This window comes from Nerophis lumbriciformis, linkage group LG16, assembly GCF_033978685.3.
Source record: "Nerophis lumbriciformis linkage group LG16, RoL_Nlum_v2.1, whole genome shotgun sequence".
Lineage (NCBI taxonomy): Eukaryota > Metazoa > Chordata > Actinopteri > Syngnathiformes > Syngnathidae > Nerophis > Nerophis lumbriciformis.
Genome location: NC_084563.2, coordinates 17,847,099 through 17,867,287, shown reverse-complemented (window position 1 = coordinate 17,867,287; position 20,189 = coordinate 17,847,099). Strand labels below are relative to the sequence as shown.

Genomic DNA, 20,189 nt, shown 5'->3' with positions numbered 1-20,189 from the left:
CACCTGTTCCCAATTTGCCTGTTCACCTGTGGGATGTTCCAAATAAGTGTTTGATGAGCATTCCTCAACTTTATCAGTATTTATTGCCACCTTTCCCAGCTTCTTTGTCACGTGTTGCTGCCATCAAATTCTAAAGTTAATGATTATTTGCAAAAAAAAAAAAAACGTTTATCAGTTTGAACATCAAATAGGTTGTCTTTGTAGCATATTCAACTGAATATGGGTTGAAAATGATTTGCAAATCATTGTATTCCGTTTATATTTACATCCAACACAATTTCCCAACTCATATGGAAACGGGGTTTGTAGATGCAATGCTTTTCTGTATTGGGACCATGATTTATGTCCTAACTTGTTCAAACCTCCTCATATGGAAGCGAGTTTTCCTTGCTGATGTCTCAAGAAGGGTAGAAATACAAGAACACACACACACACAGTCAGCTGCAGATGGAGGTCAAAACAGCGTTTTTGTCTCAGTAAAAGTCCAAAGTCTTTTGTCCCCCGGCTAGCTTTTCAGGCTCCAAAGAGATAACAAAAAAGTCCATTGTATTGCCGAACAATGGGCGAAAATGCAGCCGGCGACAATTAAAGTTGCATTCTTGTTTGGAAGATATTGTTCACTCCGTCTGTCTCCTCAGCCGCTTTTGTGTTCAGCAGCCATGTTATCCTAGGCGCTAATTAGTGATTTTTGTGGCGTCTACTTAGCGGTAACGACTGCCATCAAGTCCTTGCGCTTAAGCGTGAGAGCCTTGAAAGCCGTAGCAAGGTGCTCGTATTTGTAGCCACACGCCGTCTTTTACACGTGAACTTTGTCCCTGCCTTTATCTTTTTAGTCAAACTCCCCCAGGGGGGCCGTCTTGAGTAAACCTGCGGTTAGCCCGTTTAATGCACGGGAATTTTGGATCGATGCTGTTGAAGCTGACGGCCTGAGAAATGATTTCATTGAGCTCAGGACGCAAAGGTGCGTGCTGATTGTCACAGTGGGGATGCGTCATACCCTTAATAACAGATCCCATCGTGTGCTCTGGAAGATGTGAGGATCACACCTGGAGGTGGTAGGCTCACCTGGTGGCAACACTCAGTGGCCACTCCTCCTGTAAGGTCAGACTCAAGCCCCGTTTACACTAAGCCGGATAAGGTTATCCAGGGTAAATCCCACCTAACTTTATCCTTGTCCACACACAACAATGCCACCGTGTAAGTATCATGATATTACAAAACCCAAAACTACTAAAGTTGGCATGTTGTGTAAATGGTAAATAAAAACAGAATACAATGATTTGCAAATCCTTTTCAACTTATATTCCATTGAATAGACTGCAAAGACAAGATATTTAATGTTCCAACTGTGAAACTTTTTTTTTTTCTTAGAATTTAATGGCAGCAAAAAAGTTGGCACAGGGGCATTTTTACCACTGTGTTACATGGCCTTTCCTTTTAACAACACTCAGTAAATGTTTGGGAACTGAGGAGACTTTTTAGGTGGAATTCTTTCTCATTCTTGCTTGATGTACAGCTTAAGTTGTTCAACAGTCCGAGGGTCTACGTTGTGGTATTTTAGGCTTCATATTGCGCCACACATTTTCAATGGGAGACAGGTCTGGACTACAGGCAGGCCAGTCTAGTACCCGCACTCTTTTACTATGAAGCCACGCTGTTTTAAACACGTGGCTTGCTGTAATAAGCAGGGGCGTACATGCTAACGTTGCTTGGAAGGCAACATATGTTGCTCCAAAACCTGTATGTACCTTTCAGCATTAATGGTGCCTTCCTCAAGCCGTAAGACTCTTGAACGCATCATAATTAAATGATCCCATCAACTCCCCCCAAAATGGATGAACTCGCTGGAATAAAAAAGACAATATCACATACATCCATAAACGTGGACGCATGTGAAAAAGTGCAATATATTTATCTGTACAGTAATCTATTTATTTATTTATTTATTTATACTATGGACTGGACTCTTACTATTATGTTGGATCCACTATGGACTAGACTCTCACAGTATTATGTCAGACCCACTCGACATCCATTGCTTTCGGTCTCCCCTAGAGGGGGGGGGGGGGGGTTACCCACATATGCGGTCCTCTCCAAGGTTTCTCATAGTCATTCACATCGACGTCCCACTGGGGTGAGTTTTTCCTTGCCCTTATGTGGGCTTTGTATCGAGGATGTCGTTGTGGCTTGTGCAGCCCTTTGAGACACTTGTGATTTAGGGCTATATAAATAAACATTGATTGATTGATTGATATTTATTTATATATATTTATATACATTTATTTATTGTACATATATATATATATATATATATATATATATATATATATATATTATATATATGTATTTATTTATATATGCACCTTCTTGCTTTTTTATCCTGCACTACCATGAGCTTATGTAACGGAATTTTGTTCTTATCTGTGCTGTAAAGTTCAAATTTGAATGACAATAAAAAGGAAGTCTAAGTCTATAATGCGCCACACATTTTCAATGGGAGACAGGTCTGGACTACAGGCAGGCCAGTCTAGTACCCGCACTCTTTTACTATGAAGCCACGCTGTTTTAAACACGTGGCTTGGCATTGTCTTGCTGAAATAAGCAGGGGCGTCCATGAAAACGTTGCTTGGAAGGCAACATATGTTGCTCCAAAACCTGTATGTACCTTTCAGCATTAATGGTGTCTTCACAGGTGTGTAAGTTACCCATGCCTTGGGCACTAATACACCCCCATACCATCACAGATGCTGGCTTTTCAACTCTTTGGAACAGAGTCCAGTTTGTTTCGGTGCGGTCTTGATATTTTTTTCCTTTCGTACGATCCATTTTAATCCAGTTTGTTGCTCTCCCTCACAGTACCGCAGGTTGACTACAGCCATGTAAGCGAAAACTTTGTCCAGCAACAATGGCTACCCAGCCCCCACAATGCATTGCAAAATCACGTGAAGTTTCGAGCCCTGTATTGACGCCGGTGTTAAGGTCAATTTTAAGCCCACCGGTGATCCACACACACACACACACACACACGCACACACACACACACAGATGGAGTGATGGAGAGGAAGGCAGGAACCCTTCAAATAAAGAGGTGCTTAATGAACTGAACGAAAAGGAGTCAAACACGGGTTCAGACGACCGTGGCGGAAAAACCACTTGACCCATACGCCAAGTACATTAGCGCAGTGATAAAGTGTTGATATCTCGCAAGGAACGGGAAGTAACCACACTTGAGTGCAGCTGCCAACCTTGGCCATGATCTCTACATTGAGCTGTAAAGCAAAATACTGCGATTAAAAAAAAACAGCTTTTCTTTTCTCTTGTTTCTTGGCTTCTGCACATTTTCACCAGAAGTTCCATGAAGCCAGCAGACGGTCAAAGCGGTGACCACGAGGGCGACCAATCTTTGGGCACCACAAGATTCGATTCCATTGTTGGGGGTAACGATTGCATTCAGAATTGATTCTCGGTTCAAAACAATTCTCAATTCAAAATCAATACTTTTTAATATTATTGGGTACGAGATCTATGCGACCAATCTTTGGGCACCACAAGATTCGATTACATTGTTGGGGGTAACGATTGCATTCAGAATTGATTCTCGGTTCAAAACAATTCTCAATTCAAAATCAATACTTTTTAATATTATTGGGTACGAGATCTATGATTAACGACATTCCTGTATAAAACAGATAAACCGTTCTGATCAATGTATATGTTACTTAAAGAGAAAATGCACTTTTTTTTGGAATCTTGCCTATCCTATCGTTCACTATCATCACAAAGCTAGAAGAAGGATCCACTTTTTGCAAAGTGCTAGCTCAAGGCACTAGTCTAGCACTGGTGCCAATACCTCAGTAGGCTTGATCAGTTCAGACTTAGATTGGTCAGATCAAGATGAGATCTGACCAGTCTAAGACTAGATCTGACCAATCTAAATCCAAGACTAGATTAGATTTAGATTGGTCAGATCAAGATGAGATCTGACCAATCTAAATCTAAGACTAGAACTGACCAATCTAAGTCCAAGACTAGATCTGACCAATCTCAGTCTAAAATTAGATTTGACCAATCTCAGTCTAAGACTAGATCTGACCAATCTCAGTCTAAGATTAGATCTGACCAATCTCAGTCTAAGACTAGATCTGACCAATCTCAGTCTAAGACTAGATCTGATCAATCTAAATCTAAGACTAGATTTGATCAATCTAAGTCTAAGATTAGATCTGACCAATCTCAGTCTAAGATTAGATCTGACCAATCTCAGTCTAAGATTAGATCCGACCAATCTCAGTCTAAAACTAGATTTGACCAATCTCAGTCTAAGATTAGATCTGACCAATCTCAGTCTAAGGCTAGATCTGACCAATCTCAGTCTAAGATTAAATATGACCAATCTCAGTCTAAGACTAAATCTGACCAATCTCAGTCTAAGACTAGATCTGACCAATATAAGTCTAAGACTAGATCTGATCAATCTAAATCTAAGACTAGATCTGATCAATCTATGTCTAAGATTAGATCTGACCAATCTCAGTCTAAGACTAGATCTGACCAATCTCGGTCTAAGATTAGATCTGACCAATCTCAGTCTAAAACTAGATCTGACCAATCTCAGTCTAAGATTAGATCTGACCAATCTCAGTCTAAGACTAGATCTGACCAATCTAAATCTAAGACTGGATCTGATCAATCTAAGTCTACGACTAGATCTGACCAATCCCAGTCTAAGACTAGATATGACCAATCTCGTTCTAAGATTAGATCTGACCAATCTCAGTCTAAAACTAGATCTGGCTAATCTCAGTCTAAGATTAGATCTGACCAATCTCAGTCTAAGACTAGATCTGACCAATCTAAGTCTAAGACTAGATCTGACCAATCTAAATATAAGACTGGATCTGATCAATCTAAGTCTATGACTAGATCTGACCAATCTCAGTCTAAGATTAGATCTGACCAATCTCAGTCTAAGACTAGATGTGACCAATCTAAGTCTAAGACTAGATCTGACCAATCTAAATCTAAGACTAGATCTGATCAATCTAAGTCTAAGACTAGATCTGACCAATCTAAATCCAAGACTAGATCTAACCAATATCAGTCTAAGATTAAATCTGACCAATCTCAGTCTAAGATTAGATCTGATCAATCTAAGACTAGATCTGACCAATCTCAGTCTAAGATTAGATCTGATCAATCTAAGACTAGATCTGACCAATCTCAGTCTAAGATTAAATCTGACCAGTCTCAGTCTAAGATTAGATCTGATCAATCTAAAACTAAATCTGACCAATCTCAGTCTAAGATTAGATCTGACCAATCTCAGTCTAAAACTAGATGTTTTAGTGTAGACACATAGAATCATCATACTGCTGTGATTATATGCATCAAGTGTTCATTCAAGGCTAAGGCAAAAATATCGAGATATATATCGTGTATCGCGATATGGCCTAAAAATATCGAGATATTAAAAAAAAAGGCCGTATCGCCCAGCCCTACCTTGTCTACATACACCTGCTGGACTGGACTCTCACTTTAAAAACCGTATCCACTCGGCGTCCATTGAAGCGGCCATCATTCTCCTATAGGAAGAACACACACCAACAGAGTGTCTTTAAGTGTAAATGTTCCAGTGATGACTGTTTTGACATTGGTCCGCTGTGTTGTGTCCATGCACATCACATCAAGTGTTGTCAGGGAAACTAGTACTGCATGCTGAATACTACAAACGGTCTCAATCCCCAGCTGAAAACATCCTCCAGTGTGTTTGTGTGCATTCACCCTCACGACAGTGCAGCCAATGATTGGAAGCGTAAGCAGTACTAAAAAAGCGCCATAAAAATTGCAGGCCAGCGTTCCTCTCGTCCTCCTCTTTGTTGCTTCCAAGTCCTTGGAAGTTCCGCCGATAAATAGCAAGCCTGTAAAAAGCCTCGTCGTCATCATCATCATCATCATCATCATGCTTACGTGTCAGACTGTAAAGAGTGGCCAGGAGACTTGTTAGTGTTTGGACAAACACACACACAAACACACACACGCAGGTACAGGTGAGGTTGTGGTTCAGTGGCAGTGATTAACAGCTGTGTCGTCACCAGGCGACAAGGGTGCACTCTGGTTCTTGCCCCGCTGACAGCAACGGGCTCAGTCACTTGGACAGAGGTTGAGCAGAAGAGTGAAAGTGAAAGTAGGAAATGGATCTATGCTGGGTCAGTGGGCCGTGTACGTTTTTCTTGCGGGATAGAAAAATAGGTGAACATAAAAATCCCCATTTCCCGATTTTTGGTTTAGACCTAGACAAACTTTAATGATCCACAAGGGAAATTGTTCCACACAGTAGCTCGGTTACAATGATGGAAAGTGTAAGGATGGAAAGGACAATGCAGGTATAAATAGACTATATATAGCGATATAAAATATAACATATATACGTAATATTTACATAATATATGTACAACAGTGGTTCTTAAAGGGGAACATTATCACAATTTCAGAAGGGTTAAAACCATTAAAAATCAGTTCCCAGTGGCTTATCTTATTTTTCGAATTTTTTTTCAAAATGTTACGCAATATCCCTAAAAAAAGCTTCAAAGTGCCTGATTTTAATCATCGTTATATACACCCGTCCATTTTCCTGTGACGTCACATAGTGATGCCGATACAAACAAACATGGCGGATAGAACAGCAAATTATAGCGACATTAGCTCGGATTCAGACTCGGATTTCAGCGGCTTAAGCGATTCAACAGATTACGCATGTATTGAAACGGATGATTGTAATGTGGAGGCAGGTAGCGAAAACTAAATTGAAGAAGAAACTGAAGCTATTGAGCCATATCAGTTTGAACCGTATGCAAGCGAAACCGACGAAAACGACACGACAGCCAGCGACACGGGAGAAAGCGAGGACGAATTCGGCGATCGCCTTCTAACCAACGATTGGTATGTGTTTGTTTGGCATTAAAGGAAACTAACAACTATGAACTAGGTTTACAGCATATAAATACATTTGGCAACAACATGCACTTTGAGAGTGCAGACAGCCCAGTTTTCATCAATTAATATATTCTGTAGACATACCCTCATCCGCTCTCTTTTCCTGGGGGGTCTGGCGGCAGATTTCTTTGACTTTATCGTTGGAAATGCATCTGCTTTGTATAGTGGATCCAACATAATAGTGAGAGTCCAGTCCATAGTGGATCTAACATAATAGTGAGAGTCCAGTCCATAGTGGGGCCAGCAGGAGACCATCCCGAGCGGAGACAGGTCAGCAGCGCAGAGATGTCCCCAACTGATGCACATGCGAGCGGTCCATATGACCATATTTAATGCCACTGTTTTATATATAAGACTCCTGCTGAACAAAGATGTTACCATCCATCCATCCATTTTCTACCGCTTGTCCCTTTCGGGATCGCGGGGGGTGCTGGAGCCTATCTCAACTGCATTCGAACGGAAGTTACCGTTATGCTAAAAACATGCTAAACGCAAAGGAAAGGCTAAAATACTGCTTCCGGTTCAATTTGTCATCACACAGATAACCACAAATTTTTGCACATTTGCGTTTATCTGGAAAAATTCAAATTCATAAAAGCAAAACAGCACAAAATCCAATTTTATGGCAATATTTTAATGAAAATCAACCCTTTTTTGTTTGTTTTAAAATCTGCCATATGAAATAAAAACAGAAAAAAACGGCCCTAATATAATTTTTTGATTTGCGTTTCAGAATTGGAAGAAAACGGAAGGTACACGGACCCACATGGACAGTCAGTGTGTGTTTTGGTCGTGGAGAGAATGAGAGTCATGTCAGTTTTGCCCTCAAGTCCTTGAATTGTTGTGTTGCAAAATGTGGAGCAGAGATAGGACGCCGTAAAAATGGCTGCCCCGTCGGCGGTCTTGTCTTGTCTCCCTGTAACGTATGTCTGCTCTTAGTGGGACTGTGCCGAAAATATACTTTTCAGTTCTTATGTGTCTTGTGCATGTTAAGAATTGACAATAAATCCTCTTGAATCTTGAATCTTGGAGTTTGACTGCTTTTTTGTGCGCAGTGTTGTGAAGTGTTTTATTCTTCATGTTATTCTGTGGTACTTACCTTGTCGTCTTTGTGTCTCTGCAGAGGTGATCCATAACATGCCCATGGAGTCCAGCTCCATGTCGGACCCCAACGCCTGGGCTACGGCCATGAACAATCTGGGCATGCCTCCAATGGGCATCACTGGGCAGCCGCTCATGCCAGGTATGCGCCACACACAATTGTACTGAATAATCACTTTCACATTGATTTTTCATTTGTTTTTTCTATTTCAAATCTGAGTTTTGTTGGGGGTTTTTAGTACTATTAAACTAGTAAACACATTTAGTATGCAGAAACTGTACATAAGAAAGAGTACAGTTGTTTTCAAACAGGGGTATCCAAACTTTGCCACGCTGAAATATGAAAAAATGCTGGCCCATTTTGATACAGGGCAAAAATAATAATCACTTCAATCAATTACACGATTATTTATGTTCATTTGAAAACTAATGTTTAGTGTGCCACCCAAACTCAACTTTAAATATAGTTTTGAAAAAAAACTGGATCTAAATTAGTAATAAATAAACCACAACAAGTGAAATAATAATAGCAGCAACTAGATGAGGCAATTCCTAACAGAATTGCGTGTTAATGCTCAAGTGCTGAAGTTGGACTGAAATCCTGGAATTTTTTTTAGAATTGTTGAAGTAGAGCACACAATTTCTAAACAGGCTGAATATTTTGACGTTGGAACAGTTTGAATCAGATGAAAAATGTTTGAATTGTGGATCTTTGAAGAATGTCCCATTGGTTTTAATGGGAATTTCCCAAAAATGTGGGAATTTTGGGAAAAGCGGGAATTTTTTTTTTTAAATGGTGAAAAACTTGAATGTTCTGAATGAGTTGAAATGGTTGGTGTTAAAATGTTTCAAATTGGTTGAGAAATGTTGAAGTCGTAACATGTTGAATTGAGAAATGGTACTAGGGAATTTCGAGGAAAAAAACGGGTATTTTTCCAGTTCAAAAAATATCTTAGTTTTTTTGTCCCAATTAAGAGGAATGTTTTGACGGTGGAACAGTTTGAATCAGATGAAAAATGTGGGAATTGGGGAACTTTGAAGAATGTACCATTGATTTCAAAGGGAATTTCCCAAAAATGTGGGAATTTTGGGAAAAGCGGAATTTTTTTTTTAAATGGTGAAAAACTTGAATGAGTTGAAATGGTTGGTGTTAAAATGTTTGAAATTGATTGAGAAATGTTGAAGTAGTAACATGTTGAATTGAGAAATGGTATTACAGAATTCCTGTAATTTCGGGAAAACCGGGAATTTTTCCAGTTCAAAAAATAACTTTGCTTTTTTGTCCCAATTAAGAGGAATGTTTTGACGGTGGAACAGTTTGAATCAGATGAAAAATGTGGGAATTGGGGAACTTTGAAGAATGTACCATTGATTTCAATGGGAATTTCCCAAAAATGTGGGAATTTTGGGAAAAGCGGGATTTATTTTTTTTAAATGGTGAAAAACTTGAATGAGTTGAAATGGTTGGTGTTAAAATGTTTCAAATTGGTTGAGAAATGTTGAAGTAGTAACATGTTGAATTGAAAAATGGTATTACGGAATTCCTGTAATTTCGGGAAAACCAGGAATTTTTCCAGTTCAAAAAATAACTTTGTTTTTTTGTCCCAATTAAGAGGAATGTTTTGACGGTGGAACAGTTTGAATCAGATGAAAAATGTGGGAATTGGGGAACTTTGAAGAATGTACCATTGATTTCAATGGGAATTTCCCAAAAACGTGGGAATTTTGGGAAATGTGGGATTTTTTTTTTTTTTTAATGGTTATAAACTTGAATTAGTTGAAATGGTTGGTGTTAAAATGTTTGGAATTGATTGAGAAATGTTGAAGTAGTAACATGTTGAATTGAGAAATGGTATTACGGAATTCCTGGAATTTCGGGAAAACCGGGAATTTTTCCAGTTCAAAAAATAACTTTGTTTTTTTGTCCCAATTAAGAGGAATGTTTTGACGGTGGAACAGTTTGAATCAGATGAAAAATGTGGGAATTGGGGAACTTTGAAGAATGTACCATTGATTTCAATGGGAATCTCCCAAAAATGTGGGAATTTTGGGAAAAGCGGGATTTTTTTTTTTTAATGGTGAAAAACTTGAATGAGTTGAAATGGTTGGTGTTAAAATGTTTGAAATTGATTGCGAAATGTTGAAGTAGTAACATGTTGAATTGAGAAATGGTATTACGGAATTCTTGTAATTTCGGGAAAACCGGGAATTTTTCCAGTTCAAAAAATAACTTTGCTTTTTTTGCCCCAATTAAGAGGAATGTTTTGACGGTGGAACAGTTTGAATAAATGAAAAATGTGGGAATTGGGGAACTTTGAAGAATGTACCATTGATTTCAATGGGAATTTCCCAAAAACGTGGGAATTTTGGGAAATGTGGGATTTTTTTTTTTTTTAAATGGTTATAAACTTGAATGAGTTGAAATGGTTGGTGTTAAAATGTTTGGAATTGATTGAGAAATGTTGAAGTAGTAACATGTTGAATTGAGAAATGGTATTACGGAATTCCTGGAATTTCGGGAATACCGGGAATTTTTCCAGTTCAAAAAATAACTTTGTTTTTTTGTCCCAATTAAGAGGAATGTTTTGACGGTGGAACAGTTTGAATCAGATGAAAAATGTGGGAATTGGGGAACTTTGAAGAATGTACCATTGATTTCAATGGGAATCTCCCAAAAATGTGGGAATTTTGGGAAAAGCGGGATTTTTTTTTTTTTAATGGTGAAAAACTTGAATGAGTTGAAATGGTTGGTGTTAAAATGTTTGAAATTGATTGCGAAATGTTGAAGTAGTAACATGTTGAATTGAGAAATGGTATTACGGAATTCTTGTAATTTCGGGAAAACCGGGAATTTTTCCAGTTCAAAAAATAACTTTGCTTTTTTTGCCCCAATTAAGAGGAATGTTTTGACGGTGGAACAGTTTGAATAAATGAAAAATGTGGGAATTGGGGAACTTTGAAGAATGTACCATTGATTTCAATGGGAATTTCCCAAAAACGTGGGAATTTTGGGAAATGTGGGATTTTTTTTTTTTTTTAATGGTTATAAACTTGAATGAGTTGAAATGGTTGGTGTTAAAATGTTTGGAATTGATTGAGAAATGTTGAAGTAGTAACATGTTGAATTGAGAAATGGTATTACGGAATTCCTGGAATTTCGGGAAAACCGGGAATTTTTCCAGTTCAAAAAATAACTTTGTTTTTTTGTCCCAATTAAGAGGAATGTTTTGACGGTGGAACAGTTTGAATCAGATGAAAAATGTGGGAATTGGGGAACTTTGAAGAATGTACCATTGATTTCAATGGGAATCTCCCAAAAATGTGGGAATTTTGGGAAAAGCGGGATTTTTTTTTTTTTTAATGGTGAAAAACTTGAATGAGTTGAAATGGTTGGTGTTAAAATGTTTGAAATTGATTGCGAAATGTTGAAGTAGTAACATGTTGAATTGAGAAATGGTATTACGGAATTCTTGTAATTTCGGGAAAACCGGGAATTTTTCCAGTTCAAAAAATAACTTTGCTTTTTTTGCCCCAATTAAGAGGAATGATTTGACGGTGGAACAGTTTGAATAAAGGAAAAATGTGGGAATTGGGGAACTTTGAAGAATGTACCATTGATTTCAATGGGAATTTCCCAAAAACGTGGGAATTTTGGGAAATGTGGGATTTTTTTTTTTTTTTTAATGGTTATAAACTTGAATGAGTTGAAATGGTTGGTGTTAAAATGTTTGGAATTGATTGAGAAATGTTGAAGTAGTAACATGTTGAATTGAGAAATGGTATTACGGAATTCCTGGAATTTCGGGAAAACCGGGAATTTTTCCAGTTCAAAAAATAACTTTGTTTTTTTGTCCCAATTAAGAGGAATGTTTTGACGGTGGAACAGTTTGAATCAGATGAAAAATGTGGGAATTGGGGAACTTTGAAGAATGTACCATTGATTTCAATGGGAATCTCCCAAAAATGTGGGAATTTTGGGAAAAGCGGGATTTTTTTTTTTAATGGTGAAAAACTTGAATGAGTTGAAATGGTTGGTGTTAAAATGTTTGAAATTGATTGCGAAATGTTGAAGTAGTAACATGTTGAATTGAGAAATGGTATTACGGAATTCTTGTAATTTCGGGAAAACCGGGAATTTTTCCAGTTCAAAAAATAACTTTGCTTTTTTTGCCCCAATTAAGAGGAATGTTTTGACGGTGGAACAGTTTGAATAAATGAAAAATGTGGGAATTGGGGAACTTTGAAGAATGTACCATTGATTTCAATGGGAATTTCCCAAAAATGTGGGAATTTGGGGAAAAGTGGGATTTTTTTTTTTTTAAATGGTTATAAACTTGAATGAGTTGAAATGGTTGGTGTTAAAATGTTTGAAATTGATTGAGAAATGTTGAAGTAGTAACATGTTGAATTGAGAAATGGTATTACGGAATTCCTGTAATTTTGGGAAAACCGGAATTGTTCCAGTTAAAAAAATAACTTTGCTTTTTTTGTCCCAATTAAGAGGAATGTTTTGACGGTGGAACGGTTGAAGTGGGTTGAAAAATGTGGGAGAAGTGCTCGCCAGAAAAAAGAGTTGAAATAGGGCTTTGGAAAACCAGGGATTCTGGAAAATCCTGGAATTTTTTTGAACTTGGAAAAAGGTCAATTTGAATTTTCAGAATGGTGGAATGGGTTGAATAGGTTGAAAAATGTGGAAATGGTGGAAGTTTGAAAAATGGCCAATTCATTTTGAATGGGGAAAAATGTCCCAGAAAACCTGGAATTCTGGGAAATCTGGGAATTTGTTAAGGGAAAGACCGCGATTCCCGAGTAAGCTGAACAGTTTGAAGTTGGAACGGTTTGAATGGGATGAAAAATGTAGAAGGTAGAGGGCGAAGAAATCTGGAGAAGAAGAAGAAGTTGTTGAATAATAATATTAAATTAATTAATTTTGGTGTAGAAAACCATATTGTTATTGTGTGAATGCTTTGGAGCATTCACACAATAACAATATATTTAAAAAACTGTAGCAATATAAAAAACTTTACAATTCTGTTTTTCCAGTTTATTTTTAATTCCATTTTTTTACCTTTTACACTTATTTTACCACTAGACAGTGCTTTTTTTGCAAAATAAAATGTTAATTAAATGCAAAAATTCTCACATTTATTAGTGCAATACATCTTTGGACAATTTTGACCAGTACTTAGGTCAAAGCATAATAATTGTGTAAATCTATCAATAAGTGCTTTTAAGTACATGATGCTTGTGTAAGGTATTTTTTTTTAAACCTTTATTTTGTTAGTGCAGTCAGACCGGATGTGGTGCACCCCGCTTTTATTGTGAAGGGGGAAAGTGGGTTGTGTTGTTCTCAGCTTGACGAGTAGAGAGGGGACTTGCTTGAGGCTGTAAAAAAAAAAAAAGAGAGAGTTGCGACTGCTGTTTTTACATTGACGTTACATCGATGATGAGTGTTAAAATAGGTCATATATCTATATATTGTTTTTACTTGTAACGCTTAAATATCTTGATCAACTTAAGATCTATCCATCAATTATAAGTTTTATTTTTTTTGTGTTTTATGCCTTTTTTTGTCAAAGAAGACCTTGTTTTATTTATATGTCAAACACGCAAAATATGCAATTATTTTCCCAACAATATTTCAAAGAGAAGTGTGAAGTAATTGTAGCCTCGAATAAGTCATACCAACATTGATTTTATTTAATTAATATTTTTTAAACAGTTTTAAAGTATAACCATTTTTTTGTTTGTATTATTATTTCTAAAATGTACCAAGGGCCGTAAAATAATTAACTACGCCCTTGGGCCGCACTTTGAACACCCCTGTTTTAGAGTATAAGTAACAAGTAGGGGAAAAAACCTCATAGCCATAGCACACATGAACATGTGTGTAAGAGGGAAACATCAAAGGACATTAAAAACATTAAAAGAGCAGAGCTGATGCAACCAGCCACTTCTACGCACCGCTACAAAAGTCAAACAACAACAAGAAGAACAAAAAACAAAAACATACACTGTGGTGGCCTCTGCGGTGTTCCACGCCATCGTCTGCTGGAGTGGGAGGGGGGGAGCTAAGCCAGAGACAGGAGCAGACCCAACAAAGCAACCCTCGGCCCCCCACCAACTCTTGTAAACGATTGTTATTATACCATGTTAACTGTTAGAATGCAAAGTGTTAGCTAATAATTAGAGATGTCCGATAATGGCTTTTTTGCCGATATTCCGATATAGTCCAACTTTTAATTACCGATTCCGATATCAACCGATACCGATATATACAGTCGTGTAATTAACACATTATTATGCCTAATTTTGTTGTGATGCCCCGCTGGATGCATTAAACAATGTAACAAGGTTTTCCAAAATAAATCAACTCAAGTTATGGGGGAAAAAATGCCAACATGGCACTGCCATATTTATTATTGAAGTCACAAAGTGCATTATTTTTTTTTTAACATGCCTCAAAACAGCAGCTTGGAATTTGGGACATGCTCTCCCTGAGAGAGCATGAGGAGGTTGAGGCGGAAGAGTTAGTGCTGTAAGGGGTTCTGGGTATTTGTTCTGTTGTGTTTATGTTGTGTTACGGTGCGGATGTTCTCCCGAAATGTGTTTGTCGTTCTTGTTTGGTGTGGGTTCACAGTGTGGCGCATATTTGTAACGGTGTTAAAGTTGTTTATACGGCCACCCTCAGTGTGACCTTTATGGCTGTTGACCAAGTATGCAGGCATTCACTTGTGTGTGTGAAAAGCCGTAGATATTATGTGATTGGGCCGGCACGCAAAGGCAGTGCTTTTAAGGTTTATTGGCGCTCTGTACTTCTCCCTACGTCCGTGTACACAGCGGCGTTTTAAAAAGTCATAAAATTTACTTTTTGAAACTGATACAGATAATTTCCGATATTACATTTTAAAGCATTTATCGGCCGATAATATTGGCAGTCCGATATTATCGGACATCTCTACTAATAATGTTTTAACTAATTGTGTATCTATAAAGCTAAAGTCTCGGATAATGTTGTTACGATCAAATCATGGAACATTGTGAAAAAGTGTGTTACAATTTGGGTGGGTTTGTACGCCAGCGCCACCTAGGCAGCCGTGTCAGTACTGCAAACTGCACTTTTAATGAGTTCCCTGCGGGGAAAGCTTCAATAGGGTATTAAAAAAAAAAATCCTAATTGTGCTAATTTTTCGGCGTTAAGTGACTCCGACGAAGTGGACGCAGCAATGTTTCACTTAAAAAAAAAAAAAGCTTCATTCCACCGCCGTCGTCGTGGTGCTCTTCATTATTATTTTTTTAATTGAATTCTTGTTGTTTTCTTCCTTAAGGCTATTTTCCGTTGAAGATAAAGCAGCAAAGAGTATTTAAAAATGGATTAGCGGACTCAAAGGGTGGGGGAAAAAAATGGAGCCTTAAAAAATAATCAACTTGGCCGTCCTTCTTGGCGTGTTTATTTGTCATTTTGAGGAGGAGTCTAAAGAAAGGAGCTGCTCTTTCCTTTTGTCTCTCGAGGTCAAAGCTGTATTTTCTTTTGGAGGGGGGGAGGGGTGTTCCATTTCCTGTGTGGTTGCATTAGCCCGCCATGAATATTCAACAAACCGCTGAGTCAGCTGTGACTTGGATGAGTTGTCGGGAGGATGCTGCGGGTTTTAATCCTTCTTCCCGTCGTCGGGGCCCAGCTGGTAGTTGACGTGAGCACCAGTCACAAAGTCAGAGTCGGCTCATTACGCTTTGAACGCCAGCGCGTGATGTTCGCGCCCACGCCGTCCCGACCAGAGCTCTGATCAGGCCAAACAGGCTGGCCTATTTTGGGACTTTTTGGGCATCAACTGATAACGAGGAAGGAAGTGAAGGAATGAAGATGAAGGGTCACCTGGTGAACACCTGGTGCCCTCTCTATCTTTCTTTGCCACTCCTTCACCCTCCTCAGCAAGACATTTGTCATTTTGGAGGGGTGTTTGGGCTGATTTTCCCCCCAGTGAACCACAGCTCCACTTTGATTCCGCTCCACTCGTGTAGCTCCAGACCGTAACTTTTACTGTAGTCGAGACACAACTAATAAAATTGCCGCTCGCTGTTTGGACACTGAACACCAGGGCCATTCAACTGGCGGCCCGGGGGCCAAATCAGCTTAAAACGTGGGAGACTTAAAGGGGAATTTTGCCTATTGTTCACAATCATTAAAGAGGACATGACGACGGATACACAATTTGGCCGAGAGTGGCGTATTCGTATCATTTGCAAATAGCCAGTGGTCTAACAGCTGCAATCTTGTCGCCATCTGGTGGCCAACTAATGTTACTCAACCAATAATTGTACTCGCAGGGTTGTAAAGCACAGCAATTTACTTATATGGCCCAATTCAAACAACCTTCCCTAGTCATGGTGCAAAAGAGAAAACTAATCTTTTTCAGTGGATAGTACACCAGGGCCATTCAACTGGTGGCCCGGGGGCCAAATCAGGTTAAAACATGGGAGACTTAAAGGGAAACTGCGCTTTTTTTTTTTATGTTGCCTATTGTTCAAAATCATTATGAAGGACATGAAGACGGATACACAATTTGGCCGAGAATGGCGTATTTATATAATTCTCAAATAGCCAGTGGTCTAACAGCTGCAATCTTGTTGCCGTCTGGTGGCCAACTAATGTTACTCAACCAATAGTTGTACTCGCAGGGTTGTAAAGCGCAGCAATTTACTTATATGGCCGAATCCAAACAACCTTCCCTAGTCATGGTGCAAAAACAGAAAACTAAATCAACCAGCACAAAAATTCAACAAACATGATCACACACACTTTGTGGATATTATAAAAAATGTCCAATCAACATAATAATAAATTACACTCATTTAAATCCATAACGAGGGATGATGGGAAGAATGTAAAACACTCTACACGTATCCATGTTTGGCACATTTAAGCTGCTTGATATTTCTGATTGATCACAAAACTTTAAGGAGGTTGTCACAGAAGAAGGTAGAAGTCGAACTTGTACATACTCTTAATATTCAATTATATTAATATAATATGTACTCGTATGTATAGGCTTCAGGTGTATGTATGTGTGTATATATATATATATATATATATATATATATATATATATATATATATATATATATATATATATATATATATGTATGTATGTATGTATGTATGTATAGTTACTTTGCATGCAGGCAGCTTTCGGCCCCCGGACAAATTTTATTAGCCCAATGTGGCCCCCCAGTCAAAAAGTTTGGACACCCCTGTTGTAAATAAAAGTCCACTTACAGCGGAGCCAATGGGAGGTCCTCTATTCCGTCCATAAAACCCAATAAATAGCCATGTAAAAAGCGCCTATATTACCAAGTATTAGTGATATTGTTATTATAAGCGCTAACGCAGACAAACTATTTATAGCGGCAACGTGATCACAAGCTTGTGTGCCTATGTTGGCGTCATCGACTGATCAGCTGCTTCCTCGCTTTCTTTGCTCGGATTATAAATCATTCTTCATCTAATCGGGAATCTATGAACATCCTAGCAGTCGGCATCCGAATGACAGAAAACATTGTACAGTAAGTGATGCTTGTTATGTTTGTTGGCTCTCGTGAAGTCTGCAGTGAGTAATAATCAGTGACAAAACAAATGTGATATGTTTTTGAAATTAATGCGCCGCATATGCTTAAAATAATCAAAATACGTAAATATTAGATGTTATTATAAATGTTACTAAATTACATACATGCTTACATCTTGTATATAAAACCTTAATGGTGGTGTTTCAATGTCTTTTCAAGGGTTTTATAGGCAGTATTGAATGGGTTCCATAGGCACCATTGGTAGCTGACTTTTGATTGCATTTATTTAATATTTAGAATGCATTAAACAAAATCACCAGTCGTGTTTTTATTAATGGTTGTGAAACCCCCCCCCCTGGCCCCAACCCCACCCCACGCCTTTCTACAGCTTGATTCCAGTTAAGGGCAATGGATGGCTGACTAGCGCTTGCACAGCAGCCGTCCTCCATAGCTCCCACTCTCTCCCCTCTGTTGCAAGTTTTGTTGATTCTATGTAATTTGTTTGTGTGCTATGGCTAAGAGGTTTTTTTCTCTTGGCGTCAGTCTGGACCCCCATCCTTGGAGTCCAGCGTTTGAGTGAATATGTTTTACTCCCCCCAGCAACCCTCCTCTCCAACGTTTACTTGTTTCTCACCTTTTTTTTTGTAAGGGGCGTCCGGAATTTGGCAGACCCGTCAGCGATCCTTTTTCTGTCTCTCTCAATTTCCCCTCGGGGATTAATAAAGTTTTTCTGATTCTGATTCTGAACAATAGGCAAATTTCCCCAAAAAGTGCAGTTTCCCTTTAAACATTACAAGCTGTGTAAAAAAATTAATGACTTCATTTAAAATCTTCCCGCAAACATATACCGAGCTCCTTCCTGGTCTGTCACTGTAAAAAGATTCAATTGCAAATTTGCCCTGACCACCGACCCCCTGTGGCGAACACCGTTAATGAACTGGTTTTGTAAGTCAGATGTAGTGGGTTCAGCAGGAATTTAGCAAATGTTTTTTATTTATTTATTTTTTGCATCGCAAATAACTCTTAATTAGGTGCAAAATATGAATATCATTAAACTGAGTCAACAAGTATAAACTTCTGCTTGGGGCCCCAATTTGGCAAGCATCCAATGCAGGGGGCAACAAGGCTGTTTCTTAGATGTGTAACTCTGGCAATAGACCAAAAACAAATGTCCACTACAGAGAATGCTACTGAAGTCATCTCTGGGCTTAACAACACTCAGTAAATGTGGCCCGAAGAAATATTCAGTTGGATAGCCTGCAAGTACTGCAAGTATATGTATAATGTAGTAACAGACACCTTCATAACAATATGTAATGTGTTTTATATACACACTGCAAGTATATATATATAATGTAGTAACAGACACCTTCATAACAAAATGTAATGTTGTATATACACACTGCAAGTATATATATAATGTAGTAACAGACACCTTCATTACAATATGTAATATGTACAATATACACACTGCAAGTATATATATAATGTAGTAACAGACACCTTCATAACAATATGTAATATGTTTTATATACAGACTGCAAGTATATATACAATGTAGTAACAGACACCTTCATAACAATATGTAATATGTAGAATATACACACTGCAAGTATATATATATACAGTATAATGTAGTAACAGACACCTTCAAAACAATATGTAATATGTTATATACAGACTGCAAGTATATATATAATGTAGTAACAGACACCTTCATAACAATATGTAATATGTACAATATACACACTGCAAGTATATATATATAATGTAGTAACAGACACCTTCATAACAATATGTAATATGTTATATACACACTGCAAGTATATATATAATGTAGTAACAGACACCTTCATAACAATATGTAATATGTACAATATACACACTGTAAGTAAATATATATAATGTAGTAACAGACATCTTCATAACAATATGTAATATGTTTTATATACACACTGCAAGTATATATATAATGTAGTAACAGACACCTTCATAACAGTATGTAATATGTTTTATATACACACTGCAAGTCTATATATATAATGTAGTAACAAACACCTCCATAACAATATGTAATATGTACAATATACACACTGCAAGTATATATATATAATGTAGTAACAGACACCTTCATAACAATATGTAATATGTTTTATATACACACTGCAAGTATATATATAATGTAGTAACAGACACCTTCATAACAATATGTACAATATACACACTGCAAGTACGTGTATAATGTAGTAACAGACACCTTCATAACAATATGTAATATGTTTTATATACACACTGCAAGTATATATATAATGTAGTAACAGACACCTTCATAACAATATGTAATATGTTTTATATACACACTGCAAGTATATATATAATGTAGTAACAGACACCTTCATAACAATATGTCCATCCATCCATCCATCCATGGATGGATGGATGGATGGATTTATTTCTATTTCTATAGCAGCACACTTCCTACTTACGGAAACAAACCCGAGTGTGTTCTAATCATGACGGACTCTGTAACA

At 37.7% G+C, this 20,189-nt stretch overlaps 1 protein-coding gene across 6 annotated transcripts in view; it reads left to right on the top strand.

The window, feature by feature from the left end:
* enox2 (ecto-NOX disulfide-thiol exchanger 2) overlaps positions 1-20,189 on the top strand; it is a 501,745-nt gene that overhangs the window by 318,830 nt on the left and 162,726 nt on the right. For 5 of the 6 annotated variants that reach the window (XM_072914886.1, XM_061976730.1, XM_061976729.1 and 2 more), the window contains one exon: positions 8,117-8,236. In XM_072914886.1, coding sequence (XP_072770987.1) covers positions 8,131-8,236 — 106 coding nt within the window. In that variant the 5' untranslated portion in view covers positions 8,117-8,130. Of the gene's footprint in view, positions 1-6,837; positions 6,940-8,116; positions 8,237-20,189 lie in introns of those variants that run through there. The other variant, XM_072914887.1, reaches the window with a different exon arrangement.